At 44.7% G+C, this 26254-nt stretch overlaps 1 protein-coding gene and 2 long non-coding RNA genes across 5 annotated transcripts; 1 reads left to right on the top strand and 2 right to left on the bottom strand.

Annotated features, from left to right (window-relative positions):
* Positions 1–14194, bottom strand: INO80C (INO80 complex subunit C). Of its 3 annotated transcripts, XR_004970042.1 has the most exons (6): positions 13882–14191; positions 7478–7588; positions 5926–6037; positions 5018–5085; positions 3314–3465; positions 236–372 (listed from the first exon to the last, which is right to left on the bottom strand). XR_004970042.1 is itself a non-coding variant. In XM_036323087.1 (5 exons), exons 1-5 carry the CDS (start codon positions 14038–14040, stop codon positions 241–243), a joined length of 582 nt encoding a protein of 193 aa, XP_036178980.1. In that variant the 5' UTR covers positions 14041–14187; the 3' UTR covers positions 1–240. The 3 variants fall into 3 exon arrangements, 2 of the variants coding, with proteins under 2 accessions (XP_036178980.1, XP_036178981.1); XM_036323087.1 differs by lacking the exon at positions 3314–3465 and having other exon boundaries at positions 1–372; positions 13882–14187; XM_036323088.1 differs by lacking the exons at positions 3314–3465; positions 7478–7588 and having other exon boundaries at positions 1–372; positions 13882–14194.
* LOC118663447 lies at positions 13984–24287 on the top strand. The gene is made up of 3 exons (XR_004970044.1): positions 13984–14116; positions 17745–17823; positions 23952–24287. It is a non-coding gene; the product is annotated as an uncharacterized LOC118663447 (long non-coding RNA).
* On the bottom strand, positions 22468–23533 carry LOC118663446. The gene is made up of 2 exons (XR_004970043.1): positions 23172–23533; positions 22468–22875 (listed from the first exon to the last, which is right to left on the bottom strand). It is a non-coding gene; the product is annotated as an uncharacterized LOC118663446 (long non-coding RNA).
* Positions 24288–26254: the final 1967 nt, after the last annotated feature.

Here is a 26254-nt window from a genome sequence, read left to right as displayed (position 1 = left end):
CTATTTTCTTGTCAAATGACTTTACTTGAGGCAACAAGTGAAATATAACTTAACTCAACAGGAAATATCACACTTGGAGGGAAAACATAGAAAAAACACACACCTTAAAGCCAAACATTCTTTCCAAGGCCCAGCGCTGACATTTCCAGACTGACAGCAGAATGAGCGTTTCCATGAAACAAAACTGTGCGTCCAAGTCTGGCTTGGAAAGTTTTCCACTTCATCGCCACTTCTCAAGGCTCAGGGCACGATGCTTGTGGCCTTCCGCAGGGCCAGGTAGCCAGTGACAACGTCGGAGGGCAGCCTCCGAATGTAGGAAAACTCCTCGATGGTGCTGAACCGTAGCTTGCTCTGCGGGTCAGTGTAGTTGGCCTGGGTGGGAAGCAGGCACAGAGAAGGGCAGAGAGCTGTTGGTGGTGACTATTTTAAGTTCAAGTTTAATTTTTTTTTTCTATTTTACTGAAAGTGAAATACATCTTCATCATGTCTTACTCTGTTGCCAAGAACACTAAATTGCGCACTTTGGCGAAGACGTGTTAATCTTCCCCGACTTAAGACTTCAGGGAATGAATGGGAGGAAGAGGAATAACCACATCAGATTCTAGGACTCTTCTGGTTGGTGCCTCAAGGGCTACAAAACTGAATTCATGATGATCATCCCTGCCTTCAATCTCCCACCTGCTTCAAACAAATGTTGCAGATCTGTTCCCAAGGCAGGGAGCAGCACCTCCATGCCCCTCCCTGCTGCCTTCCTCCTACTCCAGGGCATCCCTCTCCTACCCTTCCTCACCCTCCCTGTGCCACTTCCACGGCTCCCAGGGCTCCATGGCAGTGCTGGGCTAGCCACCAACACCCACTCTTCCACCAGGAGGGACAGCCATCCTACAACTTACAACTACAGCAAGGCTCATCTTTGCAACTTGCAATTCTGGTCGTGTCCTTTATGAAACCTCTCAGTGGCTCTTCTCTGTTTCCGGGACAAAGGCCCCAGTCCTCAGCATGGCTCCTATGTCCCTGCCAGCTCTTCCTCAGCTACATGTCCTCACTCGCTGTCCCAATTCCCAGGCTCCAAGTCTCTCCCTCCGGTTACGCTCCATTTTCCCTTTCCTTGGCTCACTATGCTCAGTAATCACCCGTTCATCCCATAGGACTCGGCCCCCAAAGTCTTGTCATCAGGGAAGCCTATCTGCCCCCGACAGGAGGTCAGGACCCCACCCTCTCACCTCACCATGTATCCCCTGTGGGATGCTTATCGCTGTTGCTTTTACGTATATTATCTGCAAGAGCCTCTGATTAACGCCCAAGCTCTGAGACTCCCTGAGGCAGGAACCCTGTGCTATGCTTATCACTGAATCCTGGCTCCTAGTGCAATGCAGAGCACAGTAGGCCTTCAGGCAGTGTTTGTGCAGCAAATGATAGATGAATGAATGAACCACTAAATGAACACTTAGGACCATCACAGAAAAGAGAACCTGTTTCCCACTGACATACCAACATTCTCTTTTGTTCTGTTTTCCCATGTGCAGAGTGGAGAATCTAGTTCACCCACCATACATCTCAAGGCACATGGCTTCTTAGATTTTGAAACAGAAGACATGGAGGTGAGTCATCTGGAGCTCCTTTCAGAAAACTATGAGATGCCGTTAAAGTCTAGACGCATAACATCCAGTTACTCAAGTGTGGATGGTGTGCTCATCTCTGTGGGCCTGGAAGCAGCAATGCTGCTTTAATCAGGGAGGGCGTGAAGGAGCAACAGCTGTGGGGAACTGAGTCATAGGTTTCTCATTCGCTAAGTCTCCAATTCTGCCACTGGGATCTCCTTAGGTACTTAACGGCTTCCCGTCAGGAAAACGAGAATATTTCTAAAAAACTAAGATTAATTAATTTCTTACAGAGAAACAAAGCTCTGATCCTTTGGCTTGATCTAGATACTGCCTTTCTGTAACACTAGAAAGTAATGTAATAGAAGACAGTAATATACAGGAAGGCTTAAACAGAAAGGCAGCAACAAGCCCCTTCTGAGGCTTCTAGCCATGAGCAGTGAGATGATCTGACTGGCAGGGGAGGCTGCCTGCAGTTCCCAGCAGGGGTGCAGGCGTGTGCATCTGGCTTTGATCATCCGGCCTCCATACTCGAACCAGCCTGGCCTGGCTCCATTCCTGTGGCCACCTCACTCCTACCACCAAACTGTGCTAAGCCGGCCCGCCCAAGTTCAGACCTCACTGCCAAGAAGGCTGCTGAATAACTAATGCAAAATGCACAGATACTGTGGCACCAACAAAAAGGTCACCAATGAGAACTTGCACAGACGGCACCTGACCTAGAGTTCTGAACAGAGGGGAGGGTGCCAAGTACACAGCACAGCTGAACCAGTAAAGAACTGCACTCCTAGTTAGAACCTCCTCCGGATTCCATCCAGGGCCCCAAATGAAACAAAGGCCATCTTCCCCGGACCCCCCCCACCCCGGCAAAGAGGGCAGGCAGCAAACAGATTTCAGGCCTCTCCCGCTGTGGGGTGACCGCAGTGCTCCCTGCCCCCCATCTCTCCTAGAGCCTAGTGCTTTCCATAGCTGTGTAACAACAGCTAGCTAAACACAGATGTGACCCTGCATGCCTCCCTGCCATGCCCACACACAGGGAAACAGTTGCTTGGCTGGCTGGGAAAAGGTGGGTCAGTATAAACATGAGCTGGGCTTATTTTTTAATTATGTAACTTTAATTTATACAAGTAACAGATGAACATATTTTCCTCTAAAAGAGAAAAGAAAAAAGACAACATTTCGAATAAGACTAAAGTCCCCTTCTACCATCCCAAGTCTTTTGCCTTCCCCTGAGGATACCACTGCTAGGTGGGTACTTTCCAGACTGTGTCCATATACCTCACACAAACATAAACACACCAGAGAAATTACTCACATTTTTTTTTGTAAGCATGTGCTGATTTTTACTTAGGTGGGACTATGCAGCCTACATTGCTTTGTACCTTTCAGTAAACAATATATCTTGGAAGTTAATCCTCGTTGTTACATACATATCAAGCTCACAGACTAGTATGAAAACACTCCCCTTTCTCCCACTGATTGGCCTTTATGTTGTTTCCAATATTCTGCTAATCCATTTCCTCCCAAACATTTCTGCACACAGCTCCTTGGGCACACTGTTTCTAAGGGAGCCGTCTGGAAGGCAATGCATGATCACAGGCTTTTGCTTCTCTGTCACAGTAGGTAGTGCCAAACTGACATCCAAAGACTCCGTACCAATGTAGGTTCCCACCTCAAACAGCAATGTATGAGGATATTCATTTCTTCCCTACCTGATGAGTCTTTTCCTCATTATCAGTGAGCATGAATATCCACTTATTGGTCATGTGTATCTCCTCCTTGTAATTGTCTTTTAGCCAATTCTTCTATGGTTTGTCTTTCAATGATATGGTAGAGTTCTTCGTATGTTCAAAATTTCTTGAATCTTACATGCATTGGGGCAAGAGGTGTTAGGTTTTATGTAACATGACAAGTCCTTTGCCGGTGGCATAAAGGGGTCTGGAACAATGGTTCTCACAATGACTTTCATGCCTCCTAATGTGTGAAAACCATTGTACAGCAGATGAGCTGCCTGATAATGCTGAGGACAAAGTTACATTTTCTAAGGGACCACCCTCCAAGTCTGGCCATGACCCATGGCTTCTACAAGCTCAGCACAAAATGGTACAGGGAGAAATTTGGGGCCATAACAGAATAACTGGTGCCAAGCTAGTTCTTCTGCCATAAACAACTATTAAAAAGGGTCAAGTATATGAGGCAACTATTTTCAGGCAGTAGACAAGAGACAGCATAAGGCTACAACATTTCTCTCAAGGTGAAGTCCCGTCAGGGGACCTTTAGGAGGAGATACATGCCATGAGTGGATACAAAAAGAACCCAGCATACACACATGCACACACATGCACACACACACCACATGTACACTCAAGCAGGTATGTTCCATTTTATGGAACTTCTATCGTTTTTTAAGAATCATTGTATTTAAGTTCCTATATTAAAAAGTTTGTAATTCACTGAGGAGTGTGTGCTCTCTGGAGGAAAGCTAAAACATATGACTAATTCTGAGTACAAATAATATTATTCTCAAAATTACAATAACAGCTTAAATCCTTACCAATGTAAACTGTGTACCATTTAGTCAGTTTGTTATAGAAGTTGGAGCCGTACATTTTCATAAAAATGTAAAGCATTTAAATGATGCGGATGAGTTTTTAAAAGTGCAGTGACCTATTAGTTCTACAGTCAGGAAGAAAAGCCCATTTTCTGAGTTGAACAGTGATGAAAAAGGATGAAGGTGAGCTGAAAGTTCCACCCTTCAACTACATTCTGAAAAGGAGACAAGGCTCCCTGAGGTTCCTGAGGGTCAGCAACTTGCCTAAGTCCCACTCATCCTACCACGGTTTTCAAAATGTGTTCCTAGAAGCACTTTAGGGGTCACTGTGGTGGGCAGTGGGGAGGACAGAGGACCAGACCCACACAGTGGGTAGGTGGGCTCCAGGGGATTCTGTAAAGGATTTCACTTGGAAAAGGGGTTCTGGTGCTTAAAAATATGTTTGAAAACCACTATCTTTACCATAGTGCCTCTTTAGAGAAGTTTAAATATTTTTTAAAGAGTACAATCTCTCAAAAATGCAGACTTTTTAAACTTGAGTACTATAAAAGTTTGTGGGTTGTTTTTTTTTTCATGTAGTTAACATGAGAATATATGAAGCATCTTTCATATAAGTACAGGGAAGTGAAACTTGGTCTCCTTTCTGGAGCAATCCTCTCTCCAGACTGCCCACATGATGCCCAAGTGACAGCCACTCTGAAACAAACAAGTGAACATTCCAGCACAAACCCATTACCCATTCAAATTATATGGGCTCCAGGCAGGACCAGTGGTGGTCAATATTGAACACTGTATAAGGAGACAATACTGTGAAACCTTCCCTTCAATTCCATGTTATGAGGCATAGAGATATAATTATACTCACAAGAAGACCTGAAACATCAGAATACTTCTTAGCTGGTTTGAAGGATGGAGGAGCATCAATACTGAAGTCTGCAAAAAAAGAAAAAGAAGATAACTAAACTGACTTTCAAACATTCAGCTCCCTTCTAGCCCAAGGGCTAGCTTTGCCCTGCCCCCAGGGACCATCCACTCTAGCAGAACTGCAGGGAAAGCTCGTCTGCCCACAACCATTTTCACCGTCTTGGGCTACATGAGCTGAGGGTAATGAGGTGCCAGATGACCCACTGCTTGGGTCTCAGCATCCAGATACTGGAATGTCCACACCCAGACAACTGACTAGCTCACTTGTCATCCATCTGAGTCACATCCCCCCACCCCCCACCCCCGCCCATGAAAGATGTGCAGTGGGACAGGAGCTGGAGGAAACTTTTACCTGTACTTTCCAATGAAGCTGAATAGAATATAAAAGAGCACTTTACATAGATTTGGAAATGCTGTAGCCCAAAGCATTTACTCTGAAAAACACTGGCTCAGACAGTAAAACAAAGCTTGCCTTTAAGCTGGTTGTTAGGAAACCTACCAAATCTGGGGCAACCTTGTTCTTGCAAATAAATTTGAAGAGTAGACTTCTGAATGAGAAGTTTGCCAAACTTCTTATTGGTTTGTCAAACCAATATTATTATATCAGGACTTGTTTCTCCAGATTGACATGCTAACAGTGACATTAAAAACCACACACCCATGACAACAGAGTTCAGATGCAGTTATGAGGAAATGTACACATAATCTCCCTATATTGACACCACTATAAAATTCCTAAGCTAAAAACTGTTTCCTCCACTTATGCAAACACAATAACCACGTAGGTCTGTTGTAAGAAAATTCCCAGTGGAAACATTATACACTCAAAGAAGGTGCTAAACAGCTCACAGTTAGGATCATTCAGTTGCCACGGCAATGCCCTTTCAGAAGCGAGGATTTGTTTCAGGTTCTTCCAGGTTCTATTCTTCTTGCCAGCTACTGCGCCACCATGGCCAGAGTGCTGGGATCAGAAGCATGGATAAGGGGAAACAAAAATCAGTGGAAAGTACCATTTCAGAATGTGACATTTATGCTTATTCATAACTGTAATATACCCCTCATTCTGTCAGCAATCATTTGTACCCCTAAGCCTTTTTTTTAAAAAGTATTACATTGTGCACTTTAATCTTCCTTATAAAAAACAATGCTTTTGGGTTGTCAAAATCCATGGGTTAGTTGATGATGAAGTAGAAATACTACTAATAGGTTATGTTTTTTACATGCACACAGAAAATCACATCCTTTGTTGGGTCTAACTTTATAGACTTCACTCAGGGATTTCCCATTATTTTAAAATAAATTTACTACAAAGTTAGATTCAAACTCATGACCACATCTCTAATCTCCCTTCTGAGGACAAGTCTCTGCCTTGCAAATTACTGGGGATGCTGGAAAATGCAATTATGCCTCAAGCACGGCATGGCACACCTTCTGGAAATGTTTCTTCTTTTTGTCCGATGAAGATGACAAAATAAAATGGAAAAGGAGAGCAAAATCTGTTGCAGGCACTGGCAATACTGTATTTTAAAAACAGTATTTAAAAAAAAAAAAAAGAACTTTTATGTATAAGCTGAATCAGTGTAAGTCCCCTGAGAACGACAGGAAAAGTAGCCAGTTTCTACTTTACAATACAATAGCTTAGATTTGCTTAAAGGATGGGCCCTTCTTCTCCTGCCCCCACCCTTCCCACAATGCCCAAGGCAGGGAAGGTGGCAACCTGGAGAGAAGGGGACACCAGTGCCACCTGGGCTGCAGGCCCAGCACGGTCAGAAGCCAAAGTATGGGTGCTTGGTTTTTTGTTTTTTTGTGTGTGACATATATTTTTATTTTATTTTATTGTTTAAAGTATTACAGATAGTAGTACATATGTCTCCTTTTTTTCTCCCATTGACCTTCCCCCAGCCTCCCCTACCCCTCTCCCCCCTCCCCCGCACATGCCTTCACCCCTCCCTCACCCCCCAGTTTCTTGTGTCCATTGGTTATGCTTATATGCATGCATACAAGTCCTTCGGTTGATCTCTTACACACACACCCCCCCCCCCAACACACACACACTCCCCAGCCTTCCCACTGTAATTTATCAAATACCTTAGATCAGTGGTTCTCAACCTTCCTAATGCCACGACCCTTTAATACAGTTCCTCATGTTGTAGTGACCCCCAACCATAAAATTATTTTCGTTGCTACTTCATAAATGTAATTTTGCTACTGTTATGAATCGTAATGTAAATATCTGATATGCAGGATGTATTTTCATTGTGACAAATTGAACATAATTAAAGCATAGTGATTAATCACAAAAACAATATGTAATTATATATGTGTTTTCCGATTGTCTTAGGCGACCCCTGTGAAAGGGGTCACGACCCACAGGTTGAGAACCGCTGCCTTAGATGCTTACCACAAAGTTGGGATCCTTAAATGGCAAAGGTTTGGAAGTTTTTTCCATAGGTCCTGTGCTAAAGTCAGAGGGCACCATTTTATTCTCACTCATGGCTTCCGTGCTGATACCCTTAAAACACAATAAGAACAGTAGGTCAGTATCTTTTAGCCGAGTTCCCTATCTCAGCTCTCAATGAGACATAAGATGGCATCACAGGACATGCGGGGAAGACGGTGTGTCCAGAGCCCCAGAAGGTGGCCTGCAGCAGCAGAAGGCATGCTAGACTGGCCGCTGCACCTGCTGTGCAGAAGCCACAGGAGACCAGGAAAAGCCAGGACCCCAGCTGCCATGCTTTCTGGCCCCCCATGTGCCAAGCACAGGGATGGGTGTCCTGCCCACGATGCCTCATTTAACTCTGACAACAACTCACTACAAGGTTGTGCTATTATTCCCAGTATACAGAAAAAATCAGGCTCTCCATGACACCACATGGCCCCTACTCCTGCTGATTATGTAAAACTATGTCTTGAAATATTAAGACAAAAAAGGTCCAGTCCCTTTAAGGGTCTCATCAGCCAGATCCCAAACTAGGGCTGGTATGCTTAAGGGCCACAGAAGGATGTGGGCATTCTAAGGAAGGAGAATAGAGGGAGAGGAGGCTAGTCGCTCAGCTGGCTGTGGCCAGAGTGCCCTGACAGGCAGGCCAATATGCTTTAAAACAAAAAGACTTTTAAGCTACGAATCACAAAGAAAAAAAACAAGACCAAGTAAAAAATAACTTCTGATTTGTAATGCAATTTCCAATCTTCTCAAATGGCAATGAATTGTTTTTTTGATATATAATTTACATAGAGCGAAATGCACAGATCTTAAGTGTAGTTTCCTGGGTTTTGCCAAATGCTTACACTTGTGTAAGCCATGTCCCCAAGGAGATAAGAGAGCATTTCCATCATCCCAGGAAGTTCCCTCATGCCTCTTCTTAGCCAGTACCTTCCACCCTCAGGGACAACCTCTGTTCTGATTTCCACATTACTTTTGCCTGTTCTAGAACTTCATGAGTGGAATCTGACGTATGTACTGTTGTGTTTGGCTTCCTTAGCTCTCAGCATAATGCTTCTGAGATTTATCCATGCTGCTGCATGGATTAGTTCATGTCACTGAATTTGTACACTACTCAGCAGAGTAGTGCTCTACTATATGGATGTACCACAATTGGTTTACCCATTTTCCTGTTGATGAAATAAAGCTGCTATGAAATATCTGTCCAAGCCTTCGTGAGGACGTGTGTTTTTACTTCTCCTGGTTAAATACCTAGGAGTGGAATGGTTGGGTTATAGGGTAAATATGTGTTTAACCTTGTAAGAAACTGCCAAATCATTTCCTTAAATGGTTGCACTCTTACATTCTAGCAGCAGTGTAAGAGTTCTGATGTATAAATACATATTCCATCTCACCAACCCCACGACCCCTAGCACTTCCTGCAATGGCATCCATACGGGAGGAAGTTGGCATGGGGGAGACAGGACCAGTCACTCTGCTGCAATAGTTCTCTGAACTGTCTCTTCTCAAACACCTGCCCAGACTCCTCTCCAGGGATCCTCCCATAGGCCAGTAAGCGCATGAAAAGATGCTCAACATTATTAGTGATTAGAAAATCAAAACCACAAGAGACATTATTTCCACCTGCTAGGATGAATGTCATCAAAAACATAATGACGTGTTGGCGAGAATGCAGAGAAACTAGAATCTTTATATACATTGCTTGTGAAAATGTAAAAAGGTGCAATCGCTTTGATAACAGTTTGGCTACCTGGTTTTAGAGGCCAACCTAACAGCGAATGAGCCAGGGACTTCATGGAACCTGAGGAGGAAGCTGTAGCTGGCATGCAGGTCAAAGAGAGTGACAGTCATCTGCTCTTTGAAGAGGTGGTGGTCCAAGGGAAAAGGAGGAAGCTTGGTCCACTGGCTGAAGACACATGCAGTAAGCAGGTCACCCGCCAGTGTCAGAAGGAGGCAAGGAGCCACTCTCCTGAGGACTGTAACAGTTCATTAAGGATGCACCAGGAGACTACCCAGGGAGCAAAGACCAATGGACGTGGGTTGTCAGGAGGCTGGGCCTACAGAGTGGCCTAAATTAAGTGAGAGAGAGAAAAATTACCATAAGAACTATGCAGTGAATAGAAAACCATGGCAGCTAGGGACCACTTAGGAAAACAGGCTAAATATAAAAGAGGTTTCCTGGGGCCAGATACACTTTAAGTTTCAACTTTATTGCGTTTTTCATAAAGAAAATGACTACTTATATAACGTTGTTTCCATCTGGGAGAAGATAAGCAAACAGAAGTGCTACAGAGGCAAAGAGGAGATCCTAAAGGGAAATGAAGAGACAAGCCCCAAGCCTCCAATGGTGATTACAGAACCTCCATAGAACAGGCCCAGCTCACAGTGCTGCCCTCCTCAAGCCGTGGCCTTAGCTTTATCTCCTTCTCCTGAACTGTTGAATGACTGCATTGTCCCTTTCTGTTCATGCCTCTTCCCGGATTCCTAGAGGTAAGGTCAAAGGCACGGCGAAGTCCTGGAAGGAATACAGGGATAGGCTGTTTCCAGGCCCAGAGGGTCCCGGGAGGACACTGACAGGCAGGAATGCCTCACTGAGACCCAGGCAGGTAGTGCTACCCCAGAGGCCACTAAGAACAGCAGGGACCTCAGCAAGTCCATGTGGGCTGCCAGGTCTGGGAGCTCTGCCAGGGGGGAGGATGCACCTGTGGACAGGTGCATCTGCTGAGAGGAAGGGAAGGTGGTGGGAAGAGAGGGCTAGAGGTTGGCATCACCATTCCGAGTGGCACACTTGAGAAGGGTCAAAAAGGGAATGAAGATGATGTCCTCATGCACTGATTTTCCAAACCAACCCCTCCTGCTCATTTGGCTACTCCTTTCCCTTCTGGTCCTGGCCAACAGGCCAGCCCTCCACCACGGAGTCGAGCGGAAGAAGGGGCAGAGAAAGGAAGCCATCCTGAGATGCACTGAGCTCATCATTCCAGACCTGCATCCTGCCTCCACTTCCCTCTCCGACCAGGCTCCAAAAGAATACCCCACTCTGGCTCAGAATTGGGTTTTCTCTTTCCTTTCCTCATTAACTCCGCCCTCCACGTTACTACGCCCTCATTCTTCCCTTCTCCTGGGCTGGGGCTTGGCTGAGGCGCCTGTGTCTATTAGTGACGGGATGAGAGTGAGACACCTTCAGTTAAAGGGAAGATCAAGTCTGTCAGGCAGGGATGCAATAAAATATAATTTAATATGATGTACAGTTTCCATAAAAATAAGCCACTATCCCAGTAAGAGACTTTACGAGATGAGCTGTCCCGCCCTGAGACATGAACCCTAAGAGGAAAGAAAGAGCACGCAGCACTGAAAGAGCTGATGTAAGTCCCAGGGAAGAGAAACCTGGCCTGCTATCAAAGAAGAGCCCATGCCGGCCCCCAACTGAGGCAAGTCAGTGAGGCCTCAGCTGTGCCCAACTGCAGAGCCCAAATGAATGGCTTCATCTCTCCAGACAGCATGACTGCATGACTGACTCAGACTTAAGGATAACTTGGACACTCTGTCTGTGGCTACAAAAAGAGAAACAAACGTTCTTTGTCTTATCACTTAAAAAAAAAAAATCAAATGTCTACTTACATCTAATAGTATTCTAGATTCAAAAGCTGACCCTAGTCTACAACTACAGGGTTACTTAAAAAAACTGAGATGAAACCTAAATATTCAGTAACATCAATTAAATGAGAGCATTTAATTCCTTGAGAAATCTATCAACATAAAGACGGGCTTATGAAATAATGCTAAGTGAAAAGCAGGATACACCAAATACAATGCTGAAAAACTACATTTATACATAGAAAACACAAATTATTATAGCTGCTAGGGAAGATGGGGTGACTTTTTATATCCACTTTAAAAATGGGGGGAGGGGGAGGAGGAAATTCTAAAACTTAACATTATCATGATTTTTCTTAAAAGCTGGGGTAGAATGATTTTTTAAAATGAATAAATCAAATCAGTCCAGCATTGTCTGGCTGCCTCCAATTACAGAAGAATCTATCACAGTGGTTCTCAACCTTGGCTGCACATTAGAATCACCTGGGAATCTTTTTAAAATCCTGATTTCTGGGCCTCATTCTCCAGAAATTCTGTTTCTTTGTTACTAATGTTGTGGCCTCACACCATAACAAAGAAACAGAATTTCTGGAGGATGAGGCCCAGAAATCAGGATTTTAAAAAGATTCCCAGGTGATTCTAATGTGCAGCCAAGGTTGAGAACCACTGGTCTATCGTCATCCAGTCTACATGAACCTTCTAAAGCACAGCTGCCTCCCATTTATGTGTTTTGTTGACTGCTTAACCATCACAAATCAGCCTATTATGTAACACTCAGTATGTAGGTCAATTAGGTCTCTGTAGATTTTATCAACTTGAATAGGCATTTGGAAAGTCTAAAATGTTGACCTCACAAACCCCCCCCCCCAAAGTATTTCTCTGCACATGGATTTGGTTATATCAGATATCTAGTTATATCTTCTAAGGTAGCGAATAAGAGTGATATCAAGAGAGGCAGCATGAAAAAAGAATGTGGACTTTGGACAGTCTTGGGTTACAATTCTGACTCTACCACTTGGTAGCCGTGTGACCTTGGGGAAGTTATTTAACCTCTCTATGCCCCAGTCTTTTTATCTGTACAATAACAATTCACAGGGGTTGTTTTGAGGATTAGATGAGTTAGTACTTAGAAAGTACTTGGAACATGCCTAGTATATATTAAATGCCCCACAAATATTAATTATCATTACTTATCATGATTTCTTTCACTTTAGCACAGTGTCCTCCATGGACATACTGGGAGCAAATACTTGCACTGCATATATCTGGCAAAGGACTCCAATCAAGAGTATATAAAGAATTCCTGAATATTAATAATTTTTAAAAACCCAATTAGAAACAATTGATATTGGAATGGTCGATAAGCATATGAAAGGGGAATTGATATAATTAGTAATCAGTAATCAGAGAAACAAAAAAAATGAGAAAGTACTACACAGCCATCAGAATGGCTAAAAGGAAAGGTGGAGGATGCAGAGCAACTGGAACAGTCATACTTTGCTGCTGAGAATGCACAATAGTGCAACCACTTAGGGAAATACTGTTTAACAATTTCTGAGTTAAATGTATGTCTACCTTATGACCCGGCGATTACACTTCTCTTTCCTTTCCTCATTACCCAAGAGAAATGAAAGCCTTTATCTACTTGTATAGAAATGTTCAAAGGAGCTTAAAAACGGTAAATAACTCAAATGTCCATCAGTTGTGATATGTTTACACAATGTACCAGGTATATGGATACAGGTAAAATAACATGAATAACTCAAAAACACTGTTTCACAGAGAAACCCAGACACAAAAGGGTATGTTCTGTATAATTCCATTTATATTCTGTTCAAAAACGCAAAGTCAATCTATGGTGAGAGAGGTCAGAATAGTGGTTACCTCTGGCAGGCAGGGAAGACAGTAGTAATGCCTTGAAAGGGTCACCAGGGAATTTTCTCGGGCTCTTAATAATATTCTCAATCTTCATCTGGGTAGTGGCCACATATGCAAAAAGTCATTCATCTGTACCTCTTAAGATTTGTGCACTTTACTGTATGAGTATTGTTTAAAGGGGAGCACTATTAACTATCAATGGAAGAAATGAGAGGCAGTTAACATCTCTAGAGCATCCTTCCGGGTGCAGGATGCCACACCACGTGCTGGAGAGGGCACAGTAGCACACTCCTTCGCTGCTCTCTTGTTGCTTTAAGTAAAATGCAGGAGCCAGGACACACACTCTTCCAGGCAAGCCACTCCTCCGCGAGTTCTCTGCTGGGATTCTGGAGCCTGGATCGTCGTGCTGCGGGGAAGTCTGTATCCGGCGCTGTGCTCTGGGCTTTCCGACCAGGAGGGTCTCACTAAATCCTCTGACAACCCCGTGCGGTAAAACTAAGCACACTTTGGGACGGGAAGCTGGGGACCAAAAAGCTCTTTTCCGCGGACGACGGAAACCCCCCGTATCAATACATCCCAGTATTCCTCCATGTAGCACTTACTAGTAGGGGCGCTCTGGCCCTCACAGACACTTGGTAAATGTCTGTCAATGGACGAAGGTTTACCCAATTCCCACATGTCCACACTAAGGGAAGAAAGTGTTTCATCTGCACCAGGGAACAACCCTGCCAAAGAACTGACGCCACCAGAACCGGCGCATGCGCCCTGACTCGCTCTGCCCGGCTAAAGCGCCCTCACTGCGTCGCACACGGCTCCGCGCAAGCGCTCTCCCTTCGCCCCGCCCCCGCTCCGCCACCGCGCATGCGCAGGCTAGTCGGAGTGTAACGTACCTGTGCAAAGCTGGAGGCGGACACTCTTTTCTTCTTACCCGGGCCATATCCCCCGCCGCTGCTGCTGCCGTTGTGGGAAGGACTGGCTGGCCTCTTCTTGCTGTTCCGGGATATCCCCGGAGCGGCCGCGGTGGCCACAATTGGAATTTGAGCCGCCATTCCTATCCTGAGTCTTCTCCCCCCCCCCCAACCCCCCTTGCTTTCTCTGCAAAGGTCCTGGGACTTCCGGCTCGAGGTTAGTTCCGTCTTAGTGCCGGAAAACCCGGCCTGGATTCGCAGAACATCCGCTGACTTCTCTCTACCGAATCCAAAAGGCGGAGCTCGGTGCAGCCAATCCCGTGGGGACCGGAAGGTGTCTGCGGGCGGCGTCCTGCTACTCCCCAAAAGGGCACGTGCTCGCAAATCCCTAGCGATCAAGGAATAGAACATCTCGCCATCTTTATTTTTAAAAAATAGGTTTTTAAAAATAACCCTGTTGACTTTTCTGACGTGAAGTCAGAAGATGGATCACTTTTGCCCCGGGGGCGTGGCTCAGTGGTTGAGCGTGGACCTATGAACCAGGCGGTCACAGTCGATTCCCCTCAGGGCACATGCCTGGGTTGCAGGCTCAATCCCCAGTGTGGGGTGTGCAATTATTCTCTCTCATCATTGATGTTTCTATCGCTCTCTCCCTCTCCCTAAAAATATATATTTTTAAAAAAATAGATGGGTCACTTTTGATGTATGTAACAGTGAAAGTAGTGTCATTCTGGGTGGATTAGATAGCTACTAGCCTTCCCATTGATCACTGCCTTCTCTCAGGGAAGAAGTTTGTGTGTCAGAGCCCAAATGGACTTGAAGGGTAAACTGGTTCTTAACCTTTTAGAGGTCACGGACCTCTTTGAGTATGTAAGCTAGGCTACCCTCCCTCTCCCACCCCCCACCAAATGTATACAGGTATAGACAAAATATTACATATGATTTCAGGGAGTTCACAGATTTGCTAAAACCTATTTATGAACTTAAGTGGAACATATCCTCCCCCTTGTTATTGATGACTTAAACTGCATGATTTTTATTTGGTTGGTTAATGTCCTTTGGCTTCTGGTAGAATGTAAGATCTGAAGTTATGTTTCATTCATTTATCTTTCCAAGCTCACAGTACCTTGCAAGTCATCAGTACATTATAATTATTTCTAATGAAATAGTTACTAAATCAGTGATGGCGAACCTTTTGAGCTCGGCGTGTCAGCATTTTGAAAAACCCTAACTTAACTCTGGTGCCGTGTCACATACAGAAATGTTTTGATATTTGCAACCATAGTAAAACAAAGACTTATATTTTTGATATTTATTTTATATATTTAAATGCCACTTAACAAAGAAAAATCAACCAAAAAAATGAGTTCGCATATCACCTCTGACACTTGTGTCATAGGTTCGCCATCACTGTACTAAATGAACGAACCCCCTGCAGTAATTAGTTGAAGCTACTGTGTTCTAATACAGGGAAGTGGCATATATGAATCTAGATCAGGGGTCCTCAAACTTTTTAAACAGGGGGCCAGTTCACTGTCCCTCAGATCGTTGAAGGGCCAGACTATAGTTTAAAAAAAACTATGAACAAATTTCTATGCACACAGCGGCGGCGGCAAAAACACCCAGCGGGCTGGATAAATGTTTTCGGCAGGCGGCATGTGGCCCGCGGGCCGTAGTTTGAGGACCCCTGATCTAGATATTTGATAGAAGTGGGCTGCAGAATGACTTAGATATGTGAGAGAGAGAATAGTTAGGGAAACTAACAATAAAGTTACTGACATATTTTCTCTCCATGCCCAGTCTCCACCCCTATTTTCACCCAGATCTAGGCTTCCTTATTCCTTATCTCAGTGGCTGCACCAACCAGCAGCCAGTCACCTAAGCCAGAATCTAGGTCAGTGATGGTGAACCTTTTGAGCTCAGCGTGTCAGCATTTTGAAAAACCCTAACTTAACTCTGGTGCCGTGTCACATATAGAAATGTTTTAATATTTGCAACCATAGTAAAACAAAGATTTATATTTTTGATATTTATTTTATATATTTAAATGCCATTTAACAAAGAAAAATCAACCAAAAAAATGAGTTCATAGGTTCGCCATCACTGATCTAGGTGCTGACCCTGGCTTCCTGGGCCCACCCTTATCCCATTCCAGACAGCCACCCTTTCAGCTCACTCCTCTCCCGCACAACACCTGCCCTAGTGAATCTATCTCCTCTCACCTGGATCCCTACAATAGCTTCCTGATGGAAGTTTGGATTTCCATCTTTTCCTAATCCTCCCCGGCCCTAGGCCATCCTTCACACTGTCTGCCAAAATGGGCTAAATCACAACTCTAATCATACCACTTACTGATATTCACCAGAGCCCTTCGCCTTGGCATATAAGGTCCTTAATAACTGGGCTCTGCCCACTTCTCTTCCTTTATTCCCAACACTTCATTTCCTCTGCTCCAGCCAGGGACTAACTATTTCTGAGAGTACACATTATTCTCTTAACTCATCATATTTTTGTTTCCATTATTTCCTCTCTTAGGATTGTTTAGCTCCTTTGCAACAATTTAGATGCTGCTTCCAATGAAAAGCTTTTTGCCATCTGATGTATCCTCCTTCCCTTCCTTCTTTCCTATTCCCACCCTGCGTATGGCTCTGAGGGCATTGAGTATACAGGGTGCTCTGTTGAACACCTTCCTATAATCCCTTAGTAAATGTTTATTGAGTTCAAACACCAGTTCCTTACTTTTCTTTTTTAATATATTTTATTGATTTTTTACAGAGAGGAAGGGAGAGGGATAGAGAGTTAGAAACATCAATCAGCTGCCTCCTGCACACCCCCTAACTGGGAATGTCCCCACAACCAAGGTACATGCCCTTGACCGGAATCGAACCTGGGACCCTTGAGTTCGCAGGCGGACACTCTATCCACTGAGCCAAACCGGTTAGGGCCCAGTTCCCTACTTTTAACACATTAAGCGCCCTGTTAGTCACCGGTGACTGACACTATACTTTCCGTCTGGAAGACAAAACAGGCTGGGCGCTTAACGTGTTAAGCCTGCCGTGGTCGGCAAACTGCAGCTCGAGAGCCACATGCGGCTCTTTCGCCTCTTCAGTGTGGCTCTTCCTAAGCCTTAGGAGTACCCTAATTAAGTTAATAACAATGTACCTACCTATATAGTTTAAGTGTAAAACATTTGGCTCTCAAAAGAAATTTCAGTCGTTGTACTGTTGATATTTAGCTCTGTTGACTAATGAGTTTGCTGACCACTGTTAAGGAATCAAATACCATCCGGATTCCCATTGCTAAATTCAGTCCTGGTCCTGTCTGATCCCTTTCTTCCTGAAATCCTTCCCTTGGGATCTGGAACACCACCATCCTTTTCTTTTCCTTTTTCCTAACCAGTTGTCCTCTCTATGATAGTCTTCTTCTTCTACCACAGGGTTTCTTATCATACTACAGGTTAAAATATAGGTTATGTAGTCACAGTCCTCCAGCACAGTGGTTCTCAACCTTGGCTGCACATTAGAATCACCTGGGAATCTTTTTAAAATCCTGATTTCTGGGCCTCATCCTCCGGAAATTCTGTTTCTTTGTTACTGATGTTGTGGCCCCACCCCATAACAAAGAAACAGAATTTCTGGAGGATGAGGCCCAGAAATCAGGATTTTAAAAAGATTCCCAGGTGATTCTAATGTGCAGCCAAGGTTGAGAATCACTGCCCTAGGAGATCATTGCATCCTCTCCAGAGTATGAGAGCAGCACTTGTCTTGGGGGTGTGGAGGGGCTAACCCCTCCTTGTTCTTTAGATACCATCTCTCAGGAACCTTCTCTGGTCTCTGTTTCCACAGACAGCCCAGTGAAATGTCCCTACAAGGAGGTGCTCACAGCAGCCTATTTCTTCCATCCCAGACCTTCCTATGCCACGTGGTAAGTACCTGTGGATAGTAGGCTCATTTGGGCAGAGACAGTTTCTTTGTCACAGCTTTGGGGGCATTTCAAGCACTCATTGACGATCTGCTGAGTGCCTCGTTATTTAAACAATCCTTGTCTGGAAGGGGCGAGTTTGGGCCAGTGGGGGCTGGCCCGGGCCCTAATACTCGTATTTGCAGAGCCCAGGCCAAAAATACTTATGTGCCTTAATATTTAAATGTACAAATCAAGCTATTAGACTGTAAAATAAAATAGGTTCTACCTTTCTATCTTGGCAAACGTACCCCCATAATGCAGAAGGCCAGAGTTGGATTAAGAATTCTCAGAATCCCTGGAGTTCTGCTCCAGATGTGGTAGCATGGGAGAGCCATTCCAGTGCCTGGCCACCTTCTCGTTCACGCCTTGCTCCACTGGACATCATGAAGTGACACGTTTGTACATGTGTGGGCACCCCAACCCAAATATCCAACTTCATCCATCTTCTCCCCAACCCTCACAAACAGCCTCCTCTTTACCACATCTTGGGCCTAGGGGTGTACACATCAAACCCAGAGACAAGGTCCACAGAGACTCTGGAAGCAGGCATAGAGCCATTTGGGCAGGAGATTCTGGAGTCCCTAGTACCCAGAGGATGTTCTAGAACAGTGATTCTCAACCTTCCTAAGGCTGCGACCCTTTAATACAGTTCCTCATGTTGTGGTGACCCCCAACCGTAAAATTATTTTCGTTGCTACTTCATAACTGTAATTTTGCCACTGTTAAGAATTGTAATGTAAATATCTGATACGCAGGATGTATTTCCATTGTTACAAATTGAACATAATTAAAGCATAGTGATTAATCACAAAAACAATATGTAATTATATATGTGTTTTCCGATGGTCTTAGGCGACCCCTGTGAAAGGGTTGTTCGACCCCCAAAGGGGTCGTGACCCACAGGTTGAGAACCGCTGTTCTAGAAGGAAGGGTTGGGGTACCAAATGGTCATGTGTCCTTGTCTCCACAGACCCCTTGCTTGGTGCAGAAGGGCATGACAGAAGAAGGCCCTTTTGTGCAGGCGAGGGACCCATCTGTTACTGGGATCGAGTCCTGAGAAGGCATCCTATGAAGAGCATGAGTGAGGGGCAGGGAGACCCTGCTTCCCTTGAAGCTGGGGGGGGGACAGGGAAAGGTGGGTCCAGGTGCAGGCCCATTTTTTGATGAGGTGCCAGGAGGTTTATGTGAGCCTGATTTTCTAAGTAAAGGTAGAGGGAGGATCACCTGCTAGGTGGAGGAAAGGGGGCAGAGGTTTGGGAAGGGTCATAAGTAAGCTTGGAAAAGCCAACGTTTAACAGTAGCGTGAGAGAGGGCTAAGAAGGCACCTGTGAGAAACATACTGGCAGTGCTGATGGCCTGCCATGGCTGCCTGTGTGCACTTGGGTGGGTTGGGCATAGCTCAATCCAGGAAGCAGTGTTGACATCAGCTACAGCATGATGGTAGCCCCTCGTGTTGGCATTGAGCCTCTTGCACACCCACACCTGGGGCCAGGCTCATGCAGTCTTCTCTCTGAATTTTGACCTCAACAGTTACTATTGCTTTGCAAAGTCTGAGCGAGAGAAACTAGTGTTAAGGACCCTCTTGCTTACTGGAATCACTTCTTAAACCCATGACTGTTATGTAAACACTAAATTAACATTATGAATATGGCCCCAAAATGCTGACAAAGGTCTTCCCAAATAATGGTGTCCTTACCTTTCATTCTGAGAGCCAAAATTTTGCTTCCAGGATGGTATTTTCCTCATCCTTGTTACCTACCTGGGGAACCCCCTCCTAGCACTCTTTCCCTCCTGTCTTACCAGAGGCCCCACCCATTACTTAAAATGAATGACCATTTTAATACTTACTCATTGTGCATACCATAAAGAAAGGAAACAAGAATAATTACTATAATTCTCCATTCTCTCAGATTCCCGCCCTATTTTGCTCTCCCCAAACCTCAAATTTGCTAATCCCCAGGCTGGGACAACACCTGCCTTCTTCAATGACCAGCCTGCTTCCATTTTTTCCTCCTGGGTCGTGGGTCCTAACTCGGCTGCTATGTTGTTGATTTGCCTTTGATTCTATTCACACGTGACATTTTGTTCCCATCAGCTGTGCTTGTCCTTTGAGATGGTACTGGAGAAAGTCAGTCCAAAAGCTTTGGGGTCAGTTTTGTTGTGGAATAAAACAGGGGTGATATGGAGGCTTTGCTTTCTAAGCTCACAAAGAAATCCTCAAAAGATTCTGAGCTGAGGCCTCCTCTAAAGCACCCTTCACTCCATGTCCTCACAAGACCTTGCTGGTCCTGCCCAGAGGCAGCTGAACAGACCAGTCCAGCTCCCAGAGTGTGCCCATCCCAGGGGACAGGGGTGGGGCAGAGGGAGGGTGACCCATTTTGAGCAAAAGGGATAGTTTCAGCCACCTTCTTTTCTGGTAGGACACCAGGGAGGTCCAGCGGCCCGTGGGACACAGAAGCCCCACCCTCTGCCTTGTCCAAGTAAGCCCAGCTTGGTGACGAGGCTTTGCCCGCCATTGTTTGGAAAGGCAAGAAATGGAATGTGTGATTTTGCTCACAAAAGTTTTAGAAAAGTATTCATTCTATGAAGTCCCAAACTCCTTATGATGCGCTGTGACTGATCTCTTTATCTGTCCTTTTTAACTCTCACTGTGTCACTTGAATATTGAGTGGGTTCTGACCAAGTCCAGCTGCCCGGTTTCCATCCCACTGCTCTCAGGGCTCCTGGGGGCGCTGTGCTTCAGCCTGGCCTGGCACCTGCCAGAGCTCCTCTGAGCCCAGTCCCTGGATCTGTGTGCAGAGTGGCTTCTGGCCTCTCACCTTTGCTTGTGTTCACTTTTGCAACTCTGACCTCATGGTGGAGCTCTATCTGAAGTGACCTATTTGGTTCTCCACCTGCCTACAGCAAGGAGCTGAACTTTCTGTAAGGACTGGGAATCCGAGCATTTGTACTCGACTCGAATACAAGGAGGTTCTCATGTGTTATGGCCGTGTCTATGGCATTTTTCCTGCACTACGTGGCCCTGGACCAATAGGTAGTTTGAGTTACTGCCTTCTGATTTTCATTTTTGTCATTAAAGAGTTGGCTTTAGGTATCTCTCCCTTATATGTACTGCACGGGTATCTGTTTTTAATATGCTGTAGACAAAAGTGACAGATCCCCAAAGATATTAGAAGTATAGCTAAAATTATCACAGGTGCCCAGGAGTGAGGCCCTGGGGGAACAGGGTTGGTGTCCAGGGGTTAGAGTATGTGTTTGGGCTTTGGGAGATTTCGTTGGGTGATCAAGGACTTTTTTTTTTTTTTTTTAACTCTTATTAGCCTTGGTTTTTTAATCTCTAAAATGAATTATCCAAACAGACTGAGGGAAAGGGTGTTGGGGGGGCTGGGTGAAAAAGGTGAAGGGATAAAGCAAAACAACAAAAACATAGACACAGACAACAGTGTGGTGATTACCAGAGGAGGAGGACAGTGGGGGAGATGGGAGAGGGTAAAGGGGGATAGAGAGTGACAGAAGAAGACTTGACTTTGAGTAGTGAACACAATACAATATACAGATGATGTATTATGGAATTGTACACTTAAAACCTATATTATCTTATTAACTAGTCACCCCAATAAATTCAATAAAAATTTAAAAACAAAACAAACAAACAAACAAAAACCTTCCGTGGCCTCCTCTCTGACTCAGAGTGGACATCAAAGCCCTTTCAGTGGCAACAAAGCCTCATCAGGGGCCAGTTTCTTTTCTGATCTTTGTCTTCGGTTCACAGACCTTGAATTTGATGCCATCTTCTGTGCATATGTGAATCTGTGCACTCTTCCGGGGAGAGCCCACGTGGCTGTCACCAGATTCTCAAAAGACTAAAAATCTCCCCAAAGCTTAAGAATCCCTGCTTGGAGGAAGCCTCACACTTGAAAATGCAATTTTAAGAAGGGACTTGTTCACATTATAAAATAATTTGTAGAGGATTCTTTATTTGACAAATGAAATCACTTAAAAGGTCCGACAATATGGTGAAGTGGATAAAATTAAGTACATGCACTGATTTTTATTGACTCTTTGTGACCCAAGTGTATCAGTTTTAAGGGGATTCAGAGTAAATCCCATCATAATAAAATCTGTGTGTAACAAAAAGAAAATAAAAGAGTTAACTATCTTGTTTACAGGAGTTTTCAGAGATTTTTTAAAAATAAATGTGTTAATGGAGTACTATGCTGTGGTAAAAAAAGAAGGAATTCTTACCATTTGCAACAGCATGGATGGAACTGGAGAGCAGTATGCTAAGTGAAATAAGCCAGTCAGAGAAAGATAAATATCACATGATCTCACTCATTTATGGAATATAATGAACAACATACACTGATGAACAAAAACAGATCCAGAGACAGAGAAGCATCAATCAGACCATCAAACCTCAGAGGGAAGGTAGGGGTGGATGGGGGTAAAGGGGAGAGTTCAACCAAAGGACTTGTATGCATGCATATAAGCCTAACCAATGGACGTAGACAACAGGGAGGTGAGGGCATGAGTGGGAGGGTTGAGGGGGTAATGGGGCAATAAGGATACATATGTAATAACAATAAAGAAATTTAAAAAATAAAATAAAAAATAAATGTGTTTTTTTAAAGCATAGTTCACATACAAAGAGTACACAAATCATAAGTGTACCATCAGATGAATTTTACAAAGTAAGCACATTGGTAACCCAGGTCAAGAAACAGAACATCATCAGCACCTTAAAAGCCCCTGTTTTAAGCCCATTGCCAATCCTTCTACTCCCCAAAGTTTACTACAGTCCTGGCTTCCAACATTAGAGATGCGTTCTGAAGTTTCTAAAATGCAATCATGCACACTGTGTTCCTTTTGTGTCTCTCTTCTTCGGTGAGACTCAGCTTTGTGTCATGTGATACTGCTTCATTTTTATTGCTGTATAGTTTTTCACTGGGACATGTACCATAACGTGTCCATTCTTCTGCTCAACATTCAGGTTGTCCCCGGGGTCTTTTGGCTCTGTTGAATTAAGCGGCATTGAAAATTTTACTATCTTTTGGTGCACATATGTACACACTTGTTGGGTAATACCAAGAATGGAATTGCTGGGTCATAGGCTATGGCTTACTAGATATTGCCAAAGTTTTGCTAAGTGATTGTATCAATTCATCTTCCTACCAGCAGCAAATGAACGTTCCAAATATTCTAAATGATCAGGGAAATTTTCATTGAACTGTCTAGTGAATAATGTGTTTGCCAAATGAATGCCCCGAGCAAGCGGTGAGGCAGTGGACTATGGCAGAAATCACACTCACGTGAAACCCCAAGTGAAGCGTGCCCTCGTTCTGGAATGAAGTCCTCATTATAGAAACAGTGCTGATCTCCAAGAACACTTCCATCTCGGTCTTGGCTCATTTTGTGATTTTCATGAGAAGTGCTCCATTCATCACATACTTTCTGGTGTCTCCCTGTGCCAGGCGCAGGACCAGCTGTGGGTGACGCAAAACACCAAGATGCACACACGTGTGCCATGGATGCACTGCTTTCACTGCTGAGATTGACGAGAGCAAGGACTCTGACCAGCTAAAGGCTTAGGAAGAGGGCGTGGGAAATGAGTGAGCAAGATGTGCAAGAAGAGTTCTTGGCCCCAGCGTGGTGTTATTTTGTTCCAGGCAGCAAGGCTGAGCTGGCAGAACAGTCCTGATCCAAAAGGAGCCAAGGGCAAGGCAGTGCTTGGGCCACTGTGGGCAAGCCACCTCGCTGCTTGGCAACATACACCTACCGCCTCTGCCAGCCTCCTGCCTGCAACACTCCACTACATCAAAGTCTGGGCTGGGCCGTGGGCCATAGAGCCTGTGACCCGTGCTCAGGCCCAAGCACAAAAGAGACTTGGAGAATGCCGATCTGGCATTTTCAGCTTCTTTAGAGAGAAGGGGACCCCAAAACCCAAGAAAGGGTTCAGATATGAGACCACTAGGGCTATGGTTGCTAATAAGATTTAAGGCAATTACCATTTGTTCATCTTTGCTGGATTTTTATTTAAAACCACAACTAAAGAGCATCAAAACATTGTTTTATTCTTCATTGTTTTCTAGAGTTAAAGCTCTCAAGATTCACATCTTAGATCCACCTCACCCTAAAGGGCACAACTGTCACAAGTTCGGAAATGACACACCTTCTTAAAATCATGCCAGGTATGCAGGAGGACTGGTCAAACGGAGGGGTGGACTCAACCAGCCACCGCAGCTCCCCATTATCTGAAGCAGCTAACAGGACCAGTGTTTGTTCCCAGACCTGGAATATAATGGCTCGTGATTCCTCAATTAAAGGTTTGTCTCCTTCAAAGACCTGACCGGGTACTTTTTCTCAGAACAATGGAAATCTCACTCCCACTTGCCCTGGTTTACAGCTGTGCACTAACCAATGAACGCATGCCTTAATGATGACCCAGTGCCATCATCCTTAGCCCTCAGCCCTCCTGGCCACTCCCCTGTGGCTGGCCAGACGGAGCTGGCTTTTTTACTGCTGAGTCCTCCTCACCTGGAAGACTGTGAAATCGCAACTCTGGCCTTCTTCTTCCCATTCTCACCTTTCCCCCTGGTGTGCTTCCTCTGGCAAAGTTGCCTCATTCTTTCATGAAATTTCTTACCCCAACCTCTGCTACAGGACATGTACGCAGTCAACTCGGTCTGAGAGGAGCCTTCAGCTTCATGTCCAGATGAAAGAGGAGGACAGACTTTTAAATGGGAGAGTTCATTGGAAGAGAAGAGTTTTCAGTGACCAGAGAGAGGGGTAACCTTTCCTTGCTGCTGGAGCAAACTGAGAGATGAAGGAGGAGGGAGAGCAAGGGGACCACCACACCCTCTCCTCCCTGAGATGCTGCCCTGAGCAGAGAGAAGGGAAGAGCTTGAGGATTAGAATGGGAGGAGGGTGATATTTTAAATTAAATGGCACTGGGTGTTTACAACTCTCAAAGTAAAAGTGAGGCTGAGATGTTGATGAGTCAGAAATGGCAATGCAACTTCAGTAAAATAAAGCCATTCCCTGTTTGCACCCCAGCAGGCCAGCCTGCTCAATAGACCTACTCAATTTTCTTCAGCCCCGGGAGACTCTGCCTACCCGGAGGGACGCTTCTTACTCCGTGTTTATTCCAGACTATCTATGTCTGACCTAAGAGCACAGACTTTGGGAGGATAGAGTCAGTCTGACTTAGAGGTTACGCTGCTCAACCGCCCGCTCATCCTTCCCAAGGGGAAATGAACCAGGGCCAACCCCAGCCCAGACAGGAGACTGAAAAAATGGAAAACGCAGGAAGGAAAAAATGTGTAGAGACTATTCTTGCAAAACCTTAGCCCAGATAAAGAAGTCAAAACCAAAAATAATCAGAGATCAGACTGGTAAAGAGGAGGGCTACTTGAGCCAGAAGGCAACATTAGCTTCCTCACATCCTCAGGCGAACAGGGGTCAGACAATTCCTTCAGCTCATATATGGCCTTAGACTAGCCAGGGCACATCTATCCAAGGCTTTGGTTTTCCTGACTGTCAGAATAGACACCAGTAGCTTGTTCCAGCAACCTCACACAAGTGGCATGGAGTCAAATGTGATTGCATGGCCTGAAATGAAACAGAAACTCTGAAAACTGCATAAAGCCACTCTACCCAGAATATTCCCAGTCGTCATCTGCTAATTACTGAGGCCCCTCTGGAGACTGGTTACCTCTGTAATTCTCCTAAGGATATATTTAGGCTATTCTTGTTTTGTGACTATTTTGGGGACTGCAAAAAAACCAGCATTCTACTAAATTTAAGCATGCACAGCTTACCAACAAGTTGTGTTTCAAAAGCAGATTTGCAGGTAGGCTAGAGATCCGTTTTACATAAAAACCATGTTAAAAGGAACCTGTTATACATATGCAAACCAGTAGAAAACAATAATGTTACAAAGCACAAAGCCAAACAGGAAAAATATATCTTAAGAGTGGCCAAGTAATAGTACATTCACTATTTAATACAGGTACTTTAAACTTCTCCATTAATGCTTGAATGCTGCTATTTCTTGCAGCTTGAAGACTTACGCTGGGCATAAAGCAAGTACAACAGGGGGAGCGAGGATATGGAAAATTATAATGGAATTCCTGGCAAGTCAGAGCAACCCACACATTTCTCCTCTAGGACTTCCTGGAGCCAGTTTCCTCCCTGCCTCTGTCCAGGGACCACCTTCTGGCTCCACGCCACCCACAACACATCCCCCCATGTGTCTCCCCCAACTCTAGCATGGAGGAGAGCCACACACAAGGTTCATGTTTAGGGGAAGGAGAGGCTGATCTTTCTATTTTAAAATTTACTAGCATAATCTAATTGCAAAAGAAGTCCTTAATTGCCCGGTTCTAAGCCAGCC

Source organism: Myotis myotis, unplaced genomic scaffold (genome assembly GCF_014108235.1).
Source record: "Myotis myotis isolate mMyoMyo1 unplaced genomic scaffold, mMyoMyo1.p scaffold_m19_p_9, whole genome shotgun sequence".
Taxonomy (NCBI): domain Eukaryota; kingdom Metazoa; phylum Chordata; class Mammalia; order Chiroptera; family Vespertilionidae; genus Myotis; species Myotis myotis.
This window is presented reverse-complemented; position numbering and strand designations above follow the sequence as displayed.

Excerpts from the sequence above, each read along its gene's own strand:
- INO80C (XM_036323087.1), bottom strand. The coding sequence starts at position 14,040 with ATGGCGGCTCAAATTCCAATTGTGGCCACCGCGGCCGCTCCGGGGATA. Across the intron at positions 7,589-13,881 it reads CCGCCTCCAGCTTTGCACAG|GGTATCAGCACGGAAGCCAT; the intron begins GTACGTTACACT and ends TTGTGTTTTAAG. Across the intron at positions 5,086-5,925 it reads GCAACTGAATGATCCTAACT|ACTTCAGTATTGATGCTCCT; the intron begins GTGAGCTGTTTA and ends CTTTTTTTGCAG.